Raw genomic sequence first — 20,371 nt, forward strand, 5'->3', positions numbered from 1 at the left:
AATAAACATCCGATCATTTATATTAAAAAATAGCATTTTTCTTTGAATATCAAAATAACACCTCTTATTAAAATATTGTATATTCATATATAAAATAAAATAAAATGAAATAACTAAAATTAAATTAAATTAAAAGAAATAAGGTCTGTTCATGTAAAAATTATCCAGTAACTTGCCAGTTCCAAAAATTCGGTCTCAAAGCGAAAAATACCACAAAAGTGCATGAACACAAAACCAGTAACAATTTGCAAGCCTAACGAACAGCTGATTAAATTGTTGGCGGGACAAATCACAAAAATTAAAAATTTGTTCAGTTGAGCTACTCGTATAAAAAAGAACAGCAAAGTAACGAGCTTAGCGTCACATGATATTATTTTGCCCACAATAATTTGTTCCATTTCATCATCGCTGTCAGCTGGAGTACATTCCGTTAGCTTTTCATTGGAGTACATTTCACAGCTTTCTTCCTATTTATATGTATGACTTCAAATAAACTTGATAAATTTTATCTAATAATATGTTTACTTACAATCTCCATTTTAATTGTCATTTTAGAACTTTTCGCAATTCGCAATCACCTGTTTTTCTCACTTGCAAATTCTTACAGTTAAAAATGTATCCAGTAAAAACTTGCAACTTTCCCTCAAAATGAAATGCCATTTTGCTCTCTCACTTTCCCCTATATTGCAAGATTTTTGGATAATGACCATCAATTGTAACAATTGTTACAAATTATTTGATTCATGAATAGACCCATAAAATGGAATAAAATAAAAAAGGTATCTGACTACTGTAAAAAAATAAACCCGCTTAAAAGTAAATTAAATAAAAAATAAAAATAAAAATTCAATAATAAGAAATTCCCGGCATGGAATGCCGGATACACTATATTTCTTCTTTTTCCACCTTGGCTGATGGCCTTGAGCTAGTGCTGTTCGTTTTTATCTTATTTTCTGCATATTCATGTGCTTAAAATAAAACATGATTTTGACTGTTTTCCAATTTTCTGTAAAAATAAATAAATTTTAAAGATTTCCACTCGAGAGCAGTCGTCATATAAAGAACGGTGAAAGGAAAGTTTTTTATAACGTGGAGTTTTCATAGAAATGCATTAATTTATGGCTTTCTGCCGATTGCAGTGGTTCAACTATTTATTTTAATTTCTGGAGTCGATTGCCAATTAGTTAGTTAATTTTCTGCAAAACATTATTTCATAGACACCCAACTCAAATCCCGAACTAAATCGAACCATAAATACAATTTTTAGAAATATTTCCATTCTAGTCCAATAAATGCAGATTTTTCTTAATTGAAGAAAATGCCCAGCACTAGCAAGGAAAAAAAAATAGAAAAAAATCAATGGGACTTTTTAGCAACTTCGTTGGACACCTTTTTTAAAACCTTCAGTTGGGCCCCCCGGTTTGGCGCCTTTTTCGTCCTGTGCGAGGATCTATTTTAAAGCGTTACCGGCGCCCATAAATCGATAGAAAATTAAATTTTGGGAAGCTACCTGGATGCTTAAGTAGTTAGCTATAATGGAAATATGTTAGAAATGAAAAAGCCAGTCTGGCAAGACACGGGTGCCCAACTGAAGGTTAAATTGAAACTTTGTTGTACTAGAATTTAATGGGATATGAAATTGCGTACCAAATGTTTTTCCAAAAATTCTGAATAAAAAGCTTAAAATTTTGGGGAAAATTCATTGAATTTTTATAATTCTAGTGCAAAGTTTGAGATTACGATTTGTATGGCTTTTAATAGACAATGGGATAAAAAGGGTATTTCAAAAGACGCACCAGATTTTGTTTTAAGGGGTTAGGGGTAGTCAGGGGCCAGAAAAAATTATGCTTTTCAATAATTTTTTTTATAAAAATAAAAACATAGCATTAATACATCGAGTTTCGACTCGACTTTAGCAAAATTTCAGAAAAAAAATTAATAATTGTAAAAGTTATCGCTATTTGTGTGACGCGAGTTTCTCCAGAAGTCGCTTGCGGTGATCATCACAAGTCCTTGGAGATCCATTTAAAATCAATCGGACAAGATAAATTAGTTTTATTAACAGATAATCTTGAGCCTGATCGAAGCTATTTCTTTCAAAGTTAACAATATGGCGGCCTCAGGAAATATTTTTCAGATTTTCGAAAAAAACCGACTATTAATTGCTTAAAACAAATCGATATTTTTGAAAAAAGAACAACAAAAACCTTCGATCACTCTCAAGTTTTTTATGTTTTTCAAAAACAGTATAAATTTTATTGAAATCTATCAAGCGGGTTTTAAGTTCCAGTGATCTCAACATTTCAAAAAACATACTATAGATTTGAGAAAAACGCATTTAAAGATTTTGTTTTTGTGTGTTTTTGTCCGAGCGCTCTTTGTTAATTGTTGAATAACTCGAAAAGTATTTGTCGAATTAACTTCAAATTTTCACTTTTTACTTTAAAGAAATGCAAAAAAATCCAATTTTTTGATAATTGTGACTACCCCTGACCCCTTAAAATGAAACATTTTAAAATTTGATTCTTTCAGGTTTCACTAATTTTATGCAAAATACGACTCTTAACAATTATATGTGAAAAATTACATCATTTAAATATTAACCACAAGCACGTCTCTAGGTAAAATCCGTCAAACATTCACTTCATGAATGCCTAATTGTTGATAACGTCAATCTATCGATGTTGAACGTTTTCCAGCAACACTTTGCGCTACAGCAGCAATATTTTCAGCAGAACCTCTCGTTTTTTGGTCTACCTCCTTTTTCTATCATCGGCAGAACCAGTTACTTGAAATCTTTTCACCAACCTTTGAATCGTCGACTCATTCTGATCATTATTTCCACCAAAAAAACCCGTTTTTGCGATAGGTTGTTCTTAAAGACCGACCGTTTTCATAATAAGTTTCTATATTTTTAATGCGTTTTTCTATTGTGCAAAATTTTACATCTGTGCACTTGAAAAATGTTAAAGATGACATAAAAAAGGTACCATCTAGGAATTATTCACTACTGACATCTAGGCGTCACTTTCGAAAGACCCTTTATTTTTATGGAAAAATAGCTAATAGTCAAAAAAGAAAGAAGGGAAATAGTCAAAACTGGCAAAAATGTTGAGGTGTTTTGTCGCGGGCTGCGCCATATCGGAATATAATTACGACTTTTATATATATTTCGACTCCAGCGCCACCTATCGAGCCCAAATAAACTGATAAGCCATCCTTGACATACCTACAACATGAAAATTTCAACGCAATTCGATCGATTCGTTTATGTTTTATTGGCTACGTTATTTTTTTCTATAATTTTTACGCTTATATATTATATTAAAAATACAACTAAAATTATACAAAAGGCACTTTGATTTCTTTGAATATAAATTAAAATAATAAATATAATATAGAACCAGCACACCTTCGAAAAGATTACATGTACATATGTATGTATTGGCATAATATTTCAGCAAGTATGTTTGGCGTTTGTTTTTGTTGCTATAGAAAATGGAGTTACTGTAAAGTACATATGAAAATTCACACAAAGTGGTCTTTAAAAATATTTGTTACGAGCAACTTGAGAGATTTCTTTATCTTTGTAAAAAACTAATGTGTATGTATGTATGTGTGTTTTCCTATGTTTTTATTTACATATATATTGATACATTTCTATATTTAATGGGGCTAAAAGTTTCCCTGTAAAATCCTTCTCATGCTATAACATCGGTTCTGCGTCGTATGATGTTGTGCGATCGATTTGTGCCATTGTTAATAATATCCTCCGGTCGTGGCTCAATCTCATAATGCATGTACCCGTCCACATCATCGAGTTCCTTGCAATTGAATTTGGCAAGAAGTGTACCACGTCCCGCATAGGGGGGCACATATTTGAAAGTCGAGGCAGCTGTGCCACCGACTGGGATCTCGGCGATCTGGAATGGAATAAAAAAATTAATATTATATGTAAGTGCAAAGCTGATTGAATTAAATAAAGATGCAGAAATTTTTTTCGCTGGCATTTACATACGTCCAGAATTTTCACAAAATCGATTTTTTTTTTACCAATTATTATTTGTTATAGTTTTAGGCGTATTTCTGTGGAAGTAGATTGTACAAATTCCCCATAGATACAAAGTTATGGTAGAAAATGGAACTGCCCGATGAGAGTTTGATGCGCACAGGTAGCTGTCCTTCGTTTGCACTTGAAAGTTTAAACTCGTTTTTCTCGAAACTACTTTTTCCGGCATGGTTTGCATCATAACTCATACAGTTTTTACTATTTTTTGATGCGTTTTTTTTTAATATTCGAAAGTGTTTTCTCTATAGTATGTCGATCCGGATTTTTGATATTTTTATTAAACAATTTTATAAACATAATTAAAGTGTGAGATTTATGACGTAAAACGCATACTTTTTTTTAAATGCCGTAAATTGCAAAATTTTTTGAAATTCAAAAATTCGGCTCGACAGACTATAACTACAGCTTTATTTTACAAGAATTTTTTACTTTTTACAGATCCATCAACATTTCAAGGAGAAATGATGCAGACCGTGGAGCAACGTTTTTCTTCATTGCCACGTGATTCTCTTTCATTGAAATTGACCATTGAGAGTCATCAAAAATTTAGTGTGGAAACGTTAAGTTACGCGCTCCATTTCTTGTCTGATTGTACTTGTATACTACTGTAGCTGTCTAGTTTACGAGTGTCAAATATGTTTGATGTACCACGCCAAAATTATAGATCATCCGATAGGGTGTTTGTTTTTGCGCCGCCGGGTTTATTGTGCTAGCTAAACATTTTAAAGCAAACTACATTTTCTTAACATTGTCAAACTTAGAAAGAAGAATTTGAGATTCAAACCTGGCGGCGAAGAGCGGATGAAAGTATGGGTGCCGATTGGAACCCTTTATTGTTTATCTAGGAACCAGCACCGATCAAAATGTCACCCATGAAATCCAACGGAGAATCTCAACAAGTGCTACTTTGCACTAAGTAGGTGACTGAGTAGTAAAGTCCTCTCTCGACGAACAAAAGTAACACTCTGCAAGGCTCTCATCACGCCCGTCCTAACGTATGGCGCAGAAGCTTGGACGATGACAACATCCGATGAAACAACATTTGGAGTGTTTAAGAGAAAGATTCTGCGCAAGATTTTTGGACCTTTGCACGTTGGCAATGGCGAATATCGCAGGCGATGGAATGATGAGCGCGAATGAAGAAGACGAAGATAGAGTGATTAATTTTGCACCTCCTTGTATAAATTCAGTTATTTACGGTGGCGTAGACACAATGACGACCGTCTCATTAGGGAGCTGGGTTATACATCAATGAATTCTGAATGTTAGAAAATGGTGGCTTCAGCCATTTTCGCACTAATATCATGAGAGCAAATTGAATATCTCCCATACCCATCTCTCTCAATATGTTTTTTTCCATGGAGGCAATAAAGTATTAACAACAAATCTTATAAAATTTATTAACGGCGTAGAAGCTGCAGGGTAGCTGGATTAAGCGCATGGGGTCCATTTTGTAATGTCACTATATGGCACAGTAATCCCCTCCATAACTCGGTACTTTTATAACGCGATTTCGTATTACACAATTTTATGTCCCCCGTATAAAGCGGTATTTCCCCTCATATAGTATAAAGCGGTATTTATCCCATATTTCTGTACTGTGAATTATTTGCAGAGCTCATATTTCAATTTATATTGTGCTCATAGTTTTTGAAGTGGAAGAGTATTGATTATACATATGTATATGTATTTAAATATAATACAAGTACTGAAAGGTAAAAAATTCTTATTTTTATAAATATTTGTTTTAAACTAAATATTTATTTCTCAGTCATGACAAGTGCAAAGAAAATAAGACCTAAGTTAAAAAGGAAATTTATTATATTTCTCTACAACAAAAAAATCATATTTTGAATCAGCTAAATAACGATAAGAAATCAACAGCAAATGTAAATAATGGAAATCATTTCTATAACGCGTTATATGGGGCCAAATAGGAGAGTTATGCGAGAATACTCCAACAAGGAGTTTATACAACGCGGAACCAATCCACCGTTTTATAGGGGAATTACATATTACAACTATAAACACTTTGGTTTTGTTACTCACCTTAAATCTCAATGCCTTCTCAATACCGGGTCCTTCGATGTAGAACATACCCTTTCTAAGTGGTATGGGCAGAGGATTTGTTAGCCTCACAATCACATCAACTGGCTGTTGCGACACAATTTTTCCTTGGAATGTAAATTTAATATCCGGTTTGCGTACTCGGAAGTCATCTTGTGCGTAGTATTCATATTCGGTACCCCTTATTTTAGCGGCACAGGAAATGTTGAAGGCTGCCTGAAATGCGCATAATAGAGAATTCAAATGGAGATATCAACATTTTTATGCTATCTCAGAATGACAGTAGATTTTTAAGCCAAGGTTTTTTATGATATGGAGCTTTAAAAATAGTAGGCAAAGTGAACGCTACTAAGAGTCGCACATCGGTAAATCTTCGGCAGACATTTCTGGCAAGAAAATGTTATTTAGAGTATTAACTTCAACTCCAAATCTAAGGAAATTCTTAGTTATGTCTTTTTATGCTAAATTAAATTTCTAAAAAATTTGAACTCAGATTCGCAGTAGGTGCCCTAACGTAGGGGTAACCACTTTGAATCTCTCATTTCTGTATATTCAATTGACTCACCTGCGAAGCTAGTTTCTTAAAGTATTCTTCAAATTGCACTTCCATGCGCACAAATTCAGATAATTCTGGCTTCAATTCTACCTCGAACGGCATCGACTTAACCTCCTCGCCATTGACGCCCGTGTATAACACTGAGTCGCAATTCAATTGTCCACTTGCCACATGCGTATTTTTCTTGGATTTGTTAGTAATTTTAACAATTACCGCAAAGCTCTCGCCGATCTTGATGTCATCCTTCAACGACATCTCAAACTCCACCTCATTGAAACTGTCGTTCAAGTAGTACCGACTGAATGCGTTACGCGATTGCTTCAACGCCTTCAACATAGTATTCCGCTCCTCGTCAGTCTTCTCTTCATATTTGTATGTATGTGTAATGTCTTCGCGTTCCCATTTCAGCACCGCCTTTGTACTAATCAAATGTCCAATTGCCAATGTGTCCTTACGCAACAACTTAATGGGTTGATATGGGCCGTTGTAACGCCAATAGACTTTGTCTGCATTCACTTCCGAATAGACGAATCCGCAGTCGAACGGACGAAGTATTTCACCATTCTTCACCGCCACCACAGACGCTGGCCCCACACGGTACATACTGTCGGAAGGCTCTTGCGGCGTAGCATCCACTGCTTGCCAACCGCCGTATGCGCCATATGGTCCAATACCTAAGTCTGGACGTTGCATCCACACTTCATTCCAAACGTGATAATTCCATATTGAGTCCGTGGTTTCCGCGTCCAACTTCTTATTGGACTGATCAATAAATATGTCCACCGTAAGCGAACCCTGTGTATCGTGTGCCGCCGAGTAACAAGTAACAATACGCGATGGTATGCCGAGTGTGCGTGCAATGGTTGTTAGGGCTCCAGAGAAATTCCAACATTGCCCATATTTCACTGGTTTTTGCGTTTTATAGAACTGTTGCAATATTTCAGTGGAACCAATCCATTTGGTCGGCGCAGTGCCGCCCGAAAAGTCTTCACTCCAATTGCCAAGTATCAGACCATCATCGTCCACTGAGTTCACGGCGGCCGATAGCGCACGTGCCACACGCACTGGATCACCGCGAAAGGCTGCAGGTATGCGCCCAACTGTGCCAATCAATTTTATAGAACACTCCAACACGTGACGTTCGAATTGGCCCAATTTCCATACTGAAGGACGCATACGATTATACGAGCCGCGCCAGATGAGTGTCGTGTCGTGCATGACATATTCTTTGCGTTGATCGTGATCGGCCATATAGACCTGATCATCCGGGCACCACGGATTGAAGAGTATATAGATGGGTACTGGTATGGAAAAGGTCTTTGAGCCATTGTTTAGCATTTTCGTATCGATATCCAATTTCCATTCGGTTACCGGACAAGTGACGGCAGGTTTGATGAGCACCGTAAGTACGGTGTCTTCGTGCGACTCAATGCCCGCAGCCCACTCAAGCGGATCACCGAGGTAATCAATACCATCGCGTGGCACCAGTCCCACCAATGTGCCGTGGCCAGGAGTGGGTTTTTGCTCATCAGCAACAGTGAATATGAAACTGATTGCATCGCGCGTAGGATTGAATGACCGATTGAATTGAATGCGCAATCGAAATGGATCACCGCGTCGCACAATTAAAGATTCTTTGGCGGCAAAGAAATGATCTGTTTTGTGTTCGTCATTATTCTCTGCCAGGCAGAGGTCGGCATTCTGTACTGTGAGTATGGCATCAGCTTCGGGAGCGTCTGAAATCGAAAGTGTGTTGAGTGAGCTTTTAGTGAAATATACAAACATACGAAAGTAAAAGCGAAACATAAAAAGAAAATTATAATTAATAACCACAAGCTTAACGATATAATCTGTTATTTGATGTTATTGCTTTTTTACATACATATTTTAATTTTTATTGGCTTGCTTGGCCGGCAAAATTATTTAACATACAAATTTCAAGTAAAATTTCTTCTGTATTAAAGCATCGAAATGGCGCTAAGCATTCATTTCTAGGTGAAACTTTTATACCCTACACAGCCTTATACTATTTTTTTTAATTTTTATTTTTCAAGTTCAATTTTTTTTTGTTTCGGTAATTTGTTTCGGAACAATTTTTGAAGCATGCATTGACTGACCGGCGACCGCCGTAGCCGAATGGGTTGGTGCGTGACTACCATTCGGAATTCACAGAGAGAACGTAGGTTCGGATCTCGGCGAAACACCAAAATTAAGAAAAACATTTTTCTAATAGCGGTTGCCCCTCGGGAGGCAATGGCAAACCTCCGAGTGTATTTCTGCCATGAAAAAGCTCCTCATAAAAATATCTGAAACTTGAAATAGCTTTAAGTAAGAAATTATTGATTTTTTTCAATGTGGGTGTTTTTACTTGACCCTCACGGTTAGGTTTGGTGGAAGCCCAGGTGAATTTATTTGCATCTGCATGTATGTAAAACCATACGTGTATTTGACACGACCTCCATCACGTCAAAGTCCATGGTGAAAAGATTTTTAGAGGTGTACTACCTAGCAGACCGTGATTCGGCTCTGAGCGAATTTGACAGATATGCCGACATCATTCGTTTTGAGCTTCACAAAATTTAGCTTTAGCTGTGAATGCAAAGTTCCCCTCAAAATCAAAATCAGCCTGCTCTTCTCCACTCTTACTACTTCGGTTCCCCTCCAGGAACGCCAAAAAAGGCCTTTACCCCGCTTAACTTTTTTCAAGCCCAATACACTTTCATGTTTTCTTGTAATATTTCACTTTAGATATTGTTTGAATTATCAACTATACATTTTCAATTTACACGAATGGCAAATTAAGCACACAGATGTAAAAAGAAACAAATAATTTTGACGTTATTCATACCTACGGCAAAAAAATCAGCTGGGCGCTTGTCATTACCTGTCATAAATCCGCCTTGGCTGAAGCGGTTGTCCTGTGGAACACACTCAGGCTCATAGCATATGGCGATGCCGCGTGGGGAATTTATCCCTATCTCTCCTAAAACCTTACGGTGAATTATGCAAGTTTTTATCACTCAAATTGATGTGAACGTATTTGCAAGCCATTCTCTGACATCGCTTAATTGTTAGTTATCTTTTGATTCGCTGATAACTTAGAACGGTTTACAGATTAGCACTGAACTGGTAATTTTTGTAGAATAATTAATAACTGGCACTGAAAGTGTTTTAGCAGGATGGACGCTGAAGGGGTGGTAATCGAAAAAAGGAGAGAACTGCAAAAAAATGAGATTGCACGAAAATGTTGTTGAGTAAGAGGCTAGCACAAAGCGGCGCAAAATGAATCATCCTATTTTGTTTTTGAATAACTTTTTATTATTAAAAAAAAATCTGTTGGAGTGTTAGTACATTCAGTAAGATACTAATATAAAGTGGCGCAAAATTAATCATCTATGTAATATTATTTTTGAATAACATTTTTCAATTAAAATTATTATTATTATTAATTTGGGTGACGGAAATCTTTATTTTGATCTTTACGCGCTCCATTGCTTGTCTGTTTGTATACTGCAGCTGCCTAGTTCACAAGTGTCAAATATGATTGACGTACGAGTACGACGCCATTTGCAAAAATTATCAATTTTACCAGAGGGTGATTAATTTTGAGCATATTGAAGACTAATAAAACTCAAAAAAGACACATTTTGAGGGATTAGGCTGCTCAACATCGCACACAAAATTCTATCGAAAAATTGAAACGTGAAGTTAGCCTACTATTTTATCCGTGACGATATGGTTTAACAGCTGGAAACTAATTCCACTATTAATCAGATGCCGACCGTCCGCATCCCCCTGATGTTGTTAAAGGGGAATTGCACTTATTTCTGAAGAAAGCGCAGAAGAGATAGAGCTGCACTTCTTCATGTGCTATTTCGAAAACCATTTGGCTCTAATACAATAAATTGAGGACTCAGTAAGTCCTGGGGACTCCACGCCATTCAACTTCCAAACTCTTAGCTGAGTTTACTGGTCATGGGACGAAGGGCACACAAGCGGAAAAGCAAGGTTTACCATTTAAACCCCGTTACAGATGCTGTGGGGACCTCTCAGGGAAGGAGACTGTTGACCACTCTGTAAACGTCCGTGATGGGCATAGACGATAAACGTCACTGGGTGCTCCCCAGCCTGGGGAAGTGCGCCTACCTAAATCCCATCGATTTTCTCCATTAACGCCTCTGGTTGGCTGTAGATATCTGTCTGTTCGAGGTCTCTTAATGGTATCAAAACGGCGCTTTAGTGCTCTGAAGTAACTTCTAGTAGCAGGAAAACGACCTGCCTGTATTGAGCCAAGTCTAAAATTGGCAAAGTGCTTTACAAAAGATTCAGTTCTTAATTAATTTGATTTTGTAAGGGTATAGGCCAATATTTTTAAGCAAAAGTCAACACAATATGAACAGACAGATTGCCAATTTCTGCGTTATTGGTTGATACGGCTAATTTCGATTGAAGCGCTAACGGCTGCAATTCGATACTTAGTTCGGTGCTTGGTCTCATTGTCGCTGGAACGAACATTCAATAGTGCCTATGTTGACTCGGATTTATCAATTATAGTGAACATACGAAAGTGTTTGGACGACTTTTACATTCAAAAATTGGATAAAGTTACGGCCACGATATAAGAACATCTGCTTTAATTTTTAAAATTTTCATAGCGAATTGCAAACCAAAAATATGAATCTTTACATATGTATATAAAATTAAAAACAGCCTCATATTAAAAAAACAAAACAGCTCGTTTAATTAAATTCTATACCAGGGGAAATGTTTGATATTTCATAAACTTAACAGATCTGCTAACTGCAGTTGAGTTTTTAGTGGAAATCGACTATACGAGTCGAACTTCTAGCTTAGACACCTACCGATAATTGTTATTCGAATTTTATAGTAGTAGTTTCGTAGTTTAATGTCATGAAAGTAGAGTATTTATAGTGCAATGACTGCAATTAACTTGACTGCTTACTAAAGAGCAACACATGCAGCTGGTGTATTCTGTCTGTTTACACATACGTATGCAAATATGTCTATCCTCATAAGGAAATGATAGAAAACATGTAGGGTGTAAAAATAAAATACTGAGCAAATATATAAAAACTCAAATAAACAAATAGCCACTACACAATGACGATCGCGAAAAACAAATTGAATATTTTCCTGCTATTCATAGTTTCTAAGTTTACTTTGTGCTTAGAGATGATCTCATAAATCAATTACTTAAAGTGTGCAAACGTAGGCGCTTCTGCCCTGAAACGCATGCAAATATGAAAATGCTTAAATATGTTTAAATAAGTATATGTATATTGTACATACATACATATTTGTTGTTGTTTATTGTACTATTCGAAATTTAATTAATTTAACTTTTGACTTGGATTTTTATGTCGCTTATGTGGCCGTGAAAATTACCTTCACTATTAATCGAAATGTCCAACTGTAAAGTGATAATAATCTATACGAGTATAAAATACCAATAAATGTCTGTTGTGGGAACGAAGGAATCAGTAGATGCATCCCTGATTTTGTTGCATAGCTACAAACAGTGTTTAGATGTTGAATTATAGATAGAAAAAGCCACAAAGAAATGTTCCTTGGTGGAATAGTACACTTTCCGACCTGCGTAAAGAAACAAGAACTTTATGGAATAGAGCTAAAGTAACGGGGGATTGGTCCTCCTACTCAACAGCCCTAACCAACTACAACAAAGAATTGAGGAAATCTAAAAGGGCTACTTGGAGGAATCATTGTGAAAAGATTTGTAGTCTTCCGAATGCTATACGTATCCAAAAGACCCTACTAAAAGATCACTCAAATGGTATTAGTACCCTGAAAAAGCCACATGGAAGCTACACAAGGAATCTAGAGGAAACCAGTTAACTTCTGCTGGACACTCACTTCACTGGATCACTTGTGCTAGACGAGATCTCTGTGCCGGCAGAAACTACTACATCTGCGAGTGCTGAGAACTTAAAACTAGCAAACAAGCTATTCCATGAAAAGCGGGTACAATGGGCGATATCAACATTCAGCCCATACAAATCTCCTGGACCTGATGGGATATTCCCCTGTCTTTTACAGCAGGGTGCACACCATATTATCCTTAATTGGACCAGACTATACAAAGCAAGCTTACTGCTAGGATATTTACCTACAAAATGGGCTGAGGTTAAGGTTGTATTTATTCCAAAGGTAGGGGAAAACCCCGAACTATTGCCTAAATCATACAGATCAATTAGTCTCAGCTCATTTTTCCTTAAAATAATGGAAAAGATAGTTGATCAGTATATTAGGGAAAACAATTTAGCTAACTTCCCACTGCATCGACTTCAATTTGCCTATCAATAGGGAAAGTCCACTGAGACTGCAATACACAGCCTGGTAACAGTTATTGAAAAGGCTATTGAGTCCAAACAGATAGCTCTATGTGCATTTATTGACATATCAGGAACTTTTGATAACACTTCCTATGAGGCAATCTATAATGCCCTATATTTAAAGGGGGTACCTGAACCCATCACTAGATGGATAATATTCGTGCTGAAATCTAGGACGATCAGCACCGAACTTGGAGGAACAATCAGATCTATTAAAGCCACAAGAGGTTGCCCTCAAGGTGGCGTACTTTCTCCTCCTTTGTGGACTCTAGTCATAGATGAACTTCTCCACAAACTGAATAAACTAGGATTTCACACTCAGGGTTACGCTGATGACCTAGTAGTTTATGTATTAGGCTGGCATGAGGAAACCATTTCGGATCGCATGCAGCAAGCCCTTACAATAATAAACAAATGGTGCACTGAAAAAGGGCTCTCCATTAACCCATCCAAAACAGCACTTGTACCGTTTACTAGGAGAAGGAACATACATCTCAAATGTCCGATCCTTAATGGAACAACACTTCAACTCTCGACAGAAGCGAACTATCTTGGCGTCAGTCTTGACAAAACGCTTACGTGGAATTCCCATATTGAGAGAGTTACTTCAAAAGCCACAAGGCCATTCTTTGCCTGCACAAGGCTTTTTGGAAAGACATGCGGACTAAACCCTGGAATGACCTTCTGGACATTCACCACAGTTGTGAAACCCATAGCCACTTATGCATCCTTAGCATGGTGGCCCAAGGTCAAGCAAAGAAAAGCAGTAAACGAATTAAACAAACTGCATCGCCTGATATGTGTTGGTATTACAGGGGCTATGAAAGCAAGTGCACTGAATGGCAATTCGTTTATTTGTGTTATACTCGCTACTTCACATTTAACAGCCCGGAAATGTGAATAGAGAACGCAGGTCTTGAGTTTATTTTTCGAGAATCTTAACACTAAATTACAATATTCGTTTAAAACTAAAGCAGAGCTGAACTGTTAAAGAGAAACAACATAGCTGTTAGAGTAACAGAAGGTAACTCGGGTGCCAACATATAGTAAAGCTGTAAACATACGTGCAAATTAACATTTTGCATTCAATAGCGAATGTTACACTTAAAAGAAACACAAAATCGCTCCAACTCGGTTCTACAACAACTTTAGCAATGCCTGCCAAAAACTATGTAATTTGATTGGGGAAATATACCAACAAAACGCGAGACAAATTTATTAATTCCACGGTATATTTGGTAACTACGAATATATTTAAAAGTAAGCTTTAGGTCATAGCAGCCATAGCTCTTACCTAGGCTATAATTTTAAAATTTTTAGACTTACGTTCAAAAATAAAATAAAATATATTTAAAAGTTTGATAAACATAAATAAGGGTTTGGCGTTTAGCTGCAAGCTACCTAGTATTTGCAAAGAGTTCAATAAAAATGCTAGAGGGTTTTTTATATTTTATAATACAGCGTACCATTGTATTTATTACGTACGTCTTAGAATTTTACCGAATTCACTGATTTTAGCTTTGATATTATTTTATGCATTCAATATTTCGATGTTACTCACTTTCTCCCACTTTTAGAGCGCAAAATAGCGATCAGTTTCAGAAAAAACTTTTGATTTAGAAGGAAACCAGTTAATGGCCCACCTTTTATTTACAGTATAATATTCGCAAAAAAGGCATTGAATACCCTTCTTATCGATTGCATGCCTACTTTCATTATTAAAAAATATGTGGCGCTCACTTATTTCCAGAGAGTCTGAATATTATTTAAAGACACTTGCACGCAAACATGCGTTTAAAATTATTGGGTTCTTATTGTTTGTTAATCGATTACGCCCTGGATTTGCTAGCAGTTGCAATTTACATGCAAAGTCTTATTAAGAAGGCGTTCCGTTAATATTAAGCAGCTAATTAAATTAAAAACTTTCTTACGAAAAGTTTGGTTAATAATTTTGGAACTAATTACATACACATACTTATACACATTCCCATCCCACAAATGCAAATACACACAATGCAATGTTATGTGCTATTTCACAAAGCACCTTAAAAAATATACGCAAGCCGCCTAATCAATTATAAAAGAGACGCAAAGGAATTTCCTCGTGCAGTGTGAACCAATCAGCACAGCCGACTGTTTAACACTTGAGCGCGGACTTAGCAGAATAAATTCCCCGCAAAGAGAAAAATTTGCACACATAAACAATTATTGTACATCAGCAACAACAAAATCAGGCACGAACAAAAAATGGAGTTTGACAACATAAAAGGCGCACGACGCGTCATAACCGTTTTACAATTTATAGGCCTATGGCGTTTGAACTCTCCATGGCAATCGTTTTATGCTGCATATTCATATGTTTTACATTTATCATTCACCTTTTCGTACACAGTGATGATGTGGGTGGATGTGGTACAGGCATCCGACTTGGAGAAGTTCACTTACATAATGTATATGTCGTTAACGGAATTGGCGCTGTTGGCTAAGGTGGCCAATGTTTGGATCAATTCGAAATTGTTTGTGAACTTTTTTCACACACTGGCCAATGATGAATTATTCCGTTTGCGCACGGATGGGGAACGTCATCTTTGGTCCCGCATACATGGATATTATCGTTGGATCGCTTTCATGTATTTTGCTATGAGTATTACACTGGTCACAATCGCCTTCATTGGGGTACTCTTCTCTAAGGATTATGAATTGCCATTTCCTTATGCACCACCATTTGAGTGGCGTAATCCGCACGGCTATTGGTATGCATACTTTTATGAATTACTGGCAATGCCGTTGACTTGCTTCTCAAATTGTGGACTGGACATGATTCAATGTTATATGCTTTTGCATTTGTCGTTGTGTTATAAAATGATTGGTGGGCGGTTGGTGGAAATGGGAAAGCAAAAACAAAAGCTGCATCAATTAAGTGAATTCAATGAAACCAGATTCCTGGAAGAATTTGTGGGCATAGCAAAATTACATGATAAAATGAAGAAGTAAGTTTGGGAGACTTTAAAAAATAACTTTTTGGAAATTTAGTTTTGTATAATGTTATTAATGTTTTACGGATCTTTTTCTCATTTGCAAGGCTTTCAGCAGATTGTGAAACTTTCGTCTCATTCCCGTTTCTTATACAGATAATGTGCTCCTCATTTGTGTTATGTTTTAGCGCCTACCGATTGCAAAAGGTAAATACTCATAAAAAAAAATAAAAGAAATCAAATCGCAATTGAATTTAGTGTGGGGATTGTTAGCTCCAAAATGTATTTTTTTGTGTATTTTTTTTAGCTTCATGACTCGCAAATTGGCTGCGAATCTTGATAATTATCTTAAACCATGACACTTCTAACGCCTAATTTAATTAATGGGGGTGCAAAACATGGATCCTGGCCGGATAGCTTAAGGCGGCCGGATAGCTTAAGTATTTTACATATAAATATTGGGTTGGGGAAAAAGAAATGTCGTATTTGTGATCGAAATTTGACGCTTTATTTAACGTAGTTAGAATTATCTGATTCAAGTCAAATATGCTCCATTTTGTTCGCAAACTTGTTGCCATTTAGAAGGCAACTTCATTATCCCCCCTTTATAAAACCCCTCTCCTTATTTGCAAAAAACTTAGACAACCAGTTTTCGCAAGCCTCTTTTGAGGCCAACTTGGTATCATCAAGGGCGTTTTGCATGGTCCGGAAGAGATGATAGTCACTTGGTGCCAGGTCCGGACTATATGGTGGGTGCGATAGGACATCCCATCCGAGCTCCTGTAGTTTCTGGCGGGTCATCAAAGATGTGTGAGGAAGAGCGTTGTCCTGGTGAAACACAACACCATTCCTATTGACCAATTCTGGCCGCTTCTGGTCAATCGCCTGCTTCAAACGGTCAATTTGCACACAGTAGAGGACCGAATTAAGGGTCTGGCCATAATTGAGCAGTTCATAGTGGATAATTCCCTTCCAATCCCACCAAACACACAGCAAAACCTTCCTTGGCGTTGTCGTACGTGATCCACTTTTCATCGCCAGTCACCATCCGCTTCAAAAATGGGTCAATTTTCTAATTTCTACCGAGCTAAGATCTTCCGATCCGTTGAAAAATTGTTTATCTAAAAGAGTAAATTTTCGTGTGGACTCAGTAGAACAGTAGCAGACAGAATATGCAAAATCGTCACTTCCGGTTCTTCATCCAGACAGCTTCTGCAGAAGACATGTGTGTGTACGCTCATCCTCTGGTACGCATTATAACGGAATTCAGTCCGCTAAGACTGTGCTTATTTTGACTTGGTAGACTTCTGTGAGTTTAGCATTGAGAGTTAGTTGGACGCGATGGGCGATTTTGTGGGTGAAGTATCTTACATATCTGTGTATTCACTGTAGAGTTTAAGTCGTGAAGAATTACACGGAAGAATAACCCATAAAAATCGTGAACCTTTATTACCAAAATGTTAAGAATTTTAAAAAAATTTGGCTGCTACAACTATGCACATTAAATGGCCACTATGATTATGAGCTTTGATGCCATCGTATATTTTTTTAAGATTTTGTGAAAAAAGTATACTGTAAATGACCTTTAGCCTGAATGATTAAATTTTGGCTTCATTTTATTGTAAATTTTTTTACTTACGTCTCGAGATGGTCATTTATTATTACTAATATACAAAATAAGTCTACGCTGCCTACGCTCTTTATTATAATAAAAAAGTTCGAACTTTGTAAATAACCATTGCATTATTTTTTGCTAAATTTCCAAATTTGCGATTTTAATGGGACACCCCGCAGCAAACTACAGAAACCTTCACACATTTTGCAGTTTCACTCATTGTTCGTTAAATGTAATTTTTACACAAGCAAGGCTCATTAAGCTTTCAAACCTCTAATTGTGGCTATTTTTTCTCAAATGAAACTGTAGGTATTGAAAGTTTTGTACAATTTTTGCACCAGGAAAGAGCAAAATTTTGATTTTAAACATTTGAGATTAGTATTTACCCAATAATTTTAAAGAAATTACACCCTATTCCGGCATGTGAATTTGTCGTCAAGGATATCCAACCTTTATAGAGAAATACTTTCTGTTAACTTTTTCTTTGGATTAACCACTTTATTACTTCAGGTTAGCATTTTCGAGAATCCCTCACAATTTTGCACACTAATTTTGGCAGTGATTGTGATGATTTTGCAAATATTCGTCCCGTGTTATTGTGGCAACGAAATAATCTTGAGTACTGGAGCCTTGAACAATGCCATTTACAATGCCGAATGGGTACAGTGTTCCCCTAAAGTGTGTAAATACCTAATAATCTACATGGAAATGCTGCAGCAGCCGGTAAAAGTGCGAGCAGGAAAATTTTTCGAAATCGGTTTGCCGCTTTTCGTGAAGGTACAAGTAATTTAATTCAGAGGACAATATATTTGTTAACTATATTTGCTTTTTTCTTTACAGACCATGAATAATACATACAGTTTATTGGCGTTGCTGCTTAATATGAATAAGAAAAATTACGATAATTAAAAAATGTTATTCACTTCACTTCAGAAAAATTACATGACTGTTGACTACTTGAAATTGTGTTTGTAATTAACAGTCAGTCAGCAATCTGTGGAGTGTTTACAAAAACAAACATTTTTACAAGATTTTAAGCTTCTAACTAAGACCTCAAACATTAAAAGTGCTGAGTGCATGATGGAGAAAAAGCATAACCTTTAAATTGAATCGGTGGGTTCGAAAATCGTACATTCCCAAAATTACTATTTTGTTGTTGAAGATACTAAAAATCTATTGTGAAAAGATTTTTAGAGGTGTACTACTTAGCAGACCGTTATTCGGCTCTGAGCGAATTTGTGTTTAACAAAGCTAAAGCTAAAGTTTGTGAAACACAAAACGAATGACGTAGAATCCAAAGTACCCCTCAAACAAATTTTGTTTCACCATACCTAACGAGCAAACTTGGTATCTATTATCCTTGCCAAAAACCGTACAAGTGAGGGGACGTGTATGGTTTTTCTGCTCATTTCACTGTTGCAATCAGCTGTGCTTCATTATTGACCGACTATCTAATACGGTTTTAAGCTCAATCGATGAAGAGACAAATTTTAAACAAAATCGTCATCTCACTTAAAAATATCAAATTCCGGACTTGTACGGCTTTCAAATTCACCCACTCAATTATAGCCACAAACACAAGCCACACACTTCTACACATTTAATTAGCTCATAAAAACAAAATAGATCTCTCGAGCGACCAGCACCAACGAAGAGCACTCAAATTGAATAGATAGCACATTTGTTGTTTGCCAAAAAATAAATAGAGAACACTAAAAACAAAAACAAAAACTATGAGTATTAAAAAAACAGAACAAAAAAACAAGTAAATCTGGTTAATCAACGAAAAGTCAAAGCGTTGCTATGAAGTCATCATACTTGGTAAATTTCTTCGTTGGCAAAACAATCAAATTATAATAATAAAATTGCACATGTGTTTTAAGCAAAATAAAAAATACAAAATTTATGGACATTTGTTTAATGTTTTAAATTACTTTCATTCGCCGGGCGTATTGCGCGATAAGGATTCACTGGGCGTGATGGACTTATCCAGCGATTCATCCAGGCGGGCATAATATTTGAATACCAGGTGCTCATTTTCAAAATGACCTTTTGTTTTGAAAAGTCCACAGAAGAAAATTTTATATTTTATATTTTTTGAAATTTTGTTTATTGTTTTTTGGCACTAAGTAGCTTTAACTATTTTTGCAAACCCTTTTTTCACACTCAAAAGCGTTGTTTATTACTTGCAAAGTAAACCGGAACCGTAAAATTACGTTTGTATTTGTCACCCAAGACTTTTACTTTCGTCTCACGTTCGAAATCAACTTGTTAACTCGTTGGCAAACATCAATAAACTGAAGAATAATTTTGCTTGAGACGAACACCGGCGCGGCGCTACGCTACTCATTCATCAATACAACAGTGCGAACTTCGCGATCGCGATCAGCATACAATAGGGGCAATAGGGTAATTCGCGACTTATTGTATTTGGTCTTGTAAATTGTATAAGTACAATAAATATGGTCAAGTTTGTTTATATTGTAAATTACAAAAACAAAATATTATATATGCAATTTCAAGTACAGTGCTTAACAAAATTACGTTACAAAAAATTAATTCTAAATCGGCTATGCAGAATTGTATCACAGCATTTTTGTTGTTGCCTGAGAACTATCGATATCGAAACTATGGTTAGACAGCTGAGAATGGCAAATTGTGTTGACATATATTCAGTAAGGTTTGGCAAGCCATCATAAATCGTTTAACGCCCGAACA

At 36.3% G+C, this 20,371-nt stretch overlaps 2 protein-coding genes across 3 annotated transcripts in view; one reads left to right on the top strand and one right to left on the bottom strand.

The window, feature by feature from the left end:
* Positions 1-3,286: 3,286 nt before the first annotated feature.
* Positions 3,287-20,371, bottom strand: part of LOC128864142 (annulin) — a 33,918-nt gene continuing 16,833 nt past the window's right edge. The window contains exons 1-4 of one of the 2 annotated variants that reach the window (XM_054103662.1): positions 19,588-19,993; positions 6,702-8,428; positions 6,119-6,352; positions 3,287-3,923 (exon numbers count right to left, since the gene is read on the bottom strand). In XM_054103662.1, coding sequence (XP_053959637.1) covers positions 3,702-3,923; positions 6,119-6,352; positions 6,702-8,428; positions 19,588-19,690 — 2,286 coding nt within the window. In that variant the 5' untranslated portion in view covers positions 19,691-19,993 and the 3' untranslated portion in view covers positions 3,287-3,701. Of the gene's footprint in view, positions 3,924-6,118; positions 6,353-6,701; positions 8,429-19,587; positions 19,994-20,371 lie in introns of those variants that run through there. The other variant, XM_054103661.1, reaches the window with a different exon arrangement.
* LOC128864144 (odorant receptor 94a-like) lies at positions 15,299-18,735 on the top strand. The gene is made up of 4 exons (XM_054103663.1): positions 15,299-16,053; positions 16,146-16,245; positions 18,164-18,430; positions 18,494-18,735. The coding sequence occupies exons 1-4, from the start codon at positions 15,311-15,313 to the stop codon at positions 18,560-18,562; spliced, it is 1,179 nt and encodes a 392-aa protein (XP_053959638.1). The 5' UTR covers positions 15,299-15,310; the 3' UTR covers positions 18,563-18,735.

Source organism: Anastrepha ludens, chromosome 5 (assembly GCF_028408465.1).
Source record: "Anastrepha ludens isolate Willacy chromosome 5, idAnaLude1.1, whole genome shotgun sequence".
In the NCBI taxonomy this organism is placed as follows: Eukaryota; Metazoa; Arthropoda; class Insecta; order Diptera; family Tephritidae; genus Anastrepha; species Anastrepha ludens.

Bases quoted from the DNA above. Each gene is read 5' to 3' on its own strand.
- LOC128864144 (XM_054103663.1), top strand. From the start codon at position 15,311: ATGGAGTTTGACAACATAAAAGGCGCACGACGCGTCATAACCGTTTTA. The intron at 16,246-18,163 runs GTAAATACTCAT...TTATTACTTCAG, and splicing joins GCGCCTACCGATTGCAAAAG to GTTAGCATTTTCGAGAATCC. The intron at 18,431-18,493 runs GTACAAGTAATT...TTTTCTTTACAG, and splicing joins GTTTGCCGCTTTTCGTGAAG to ACCATGAATAATACATACAG.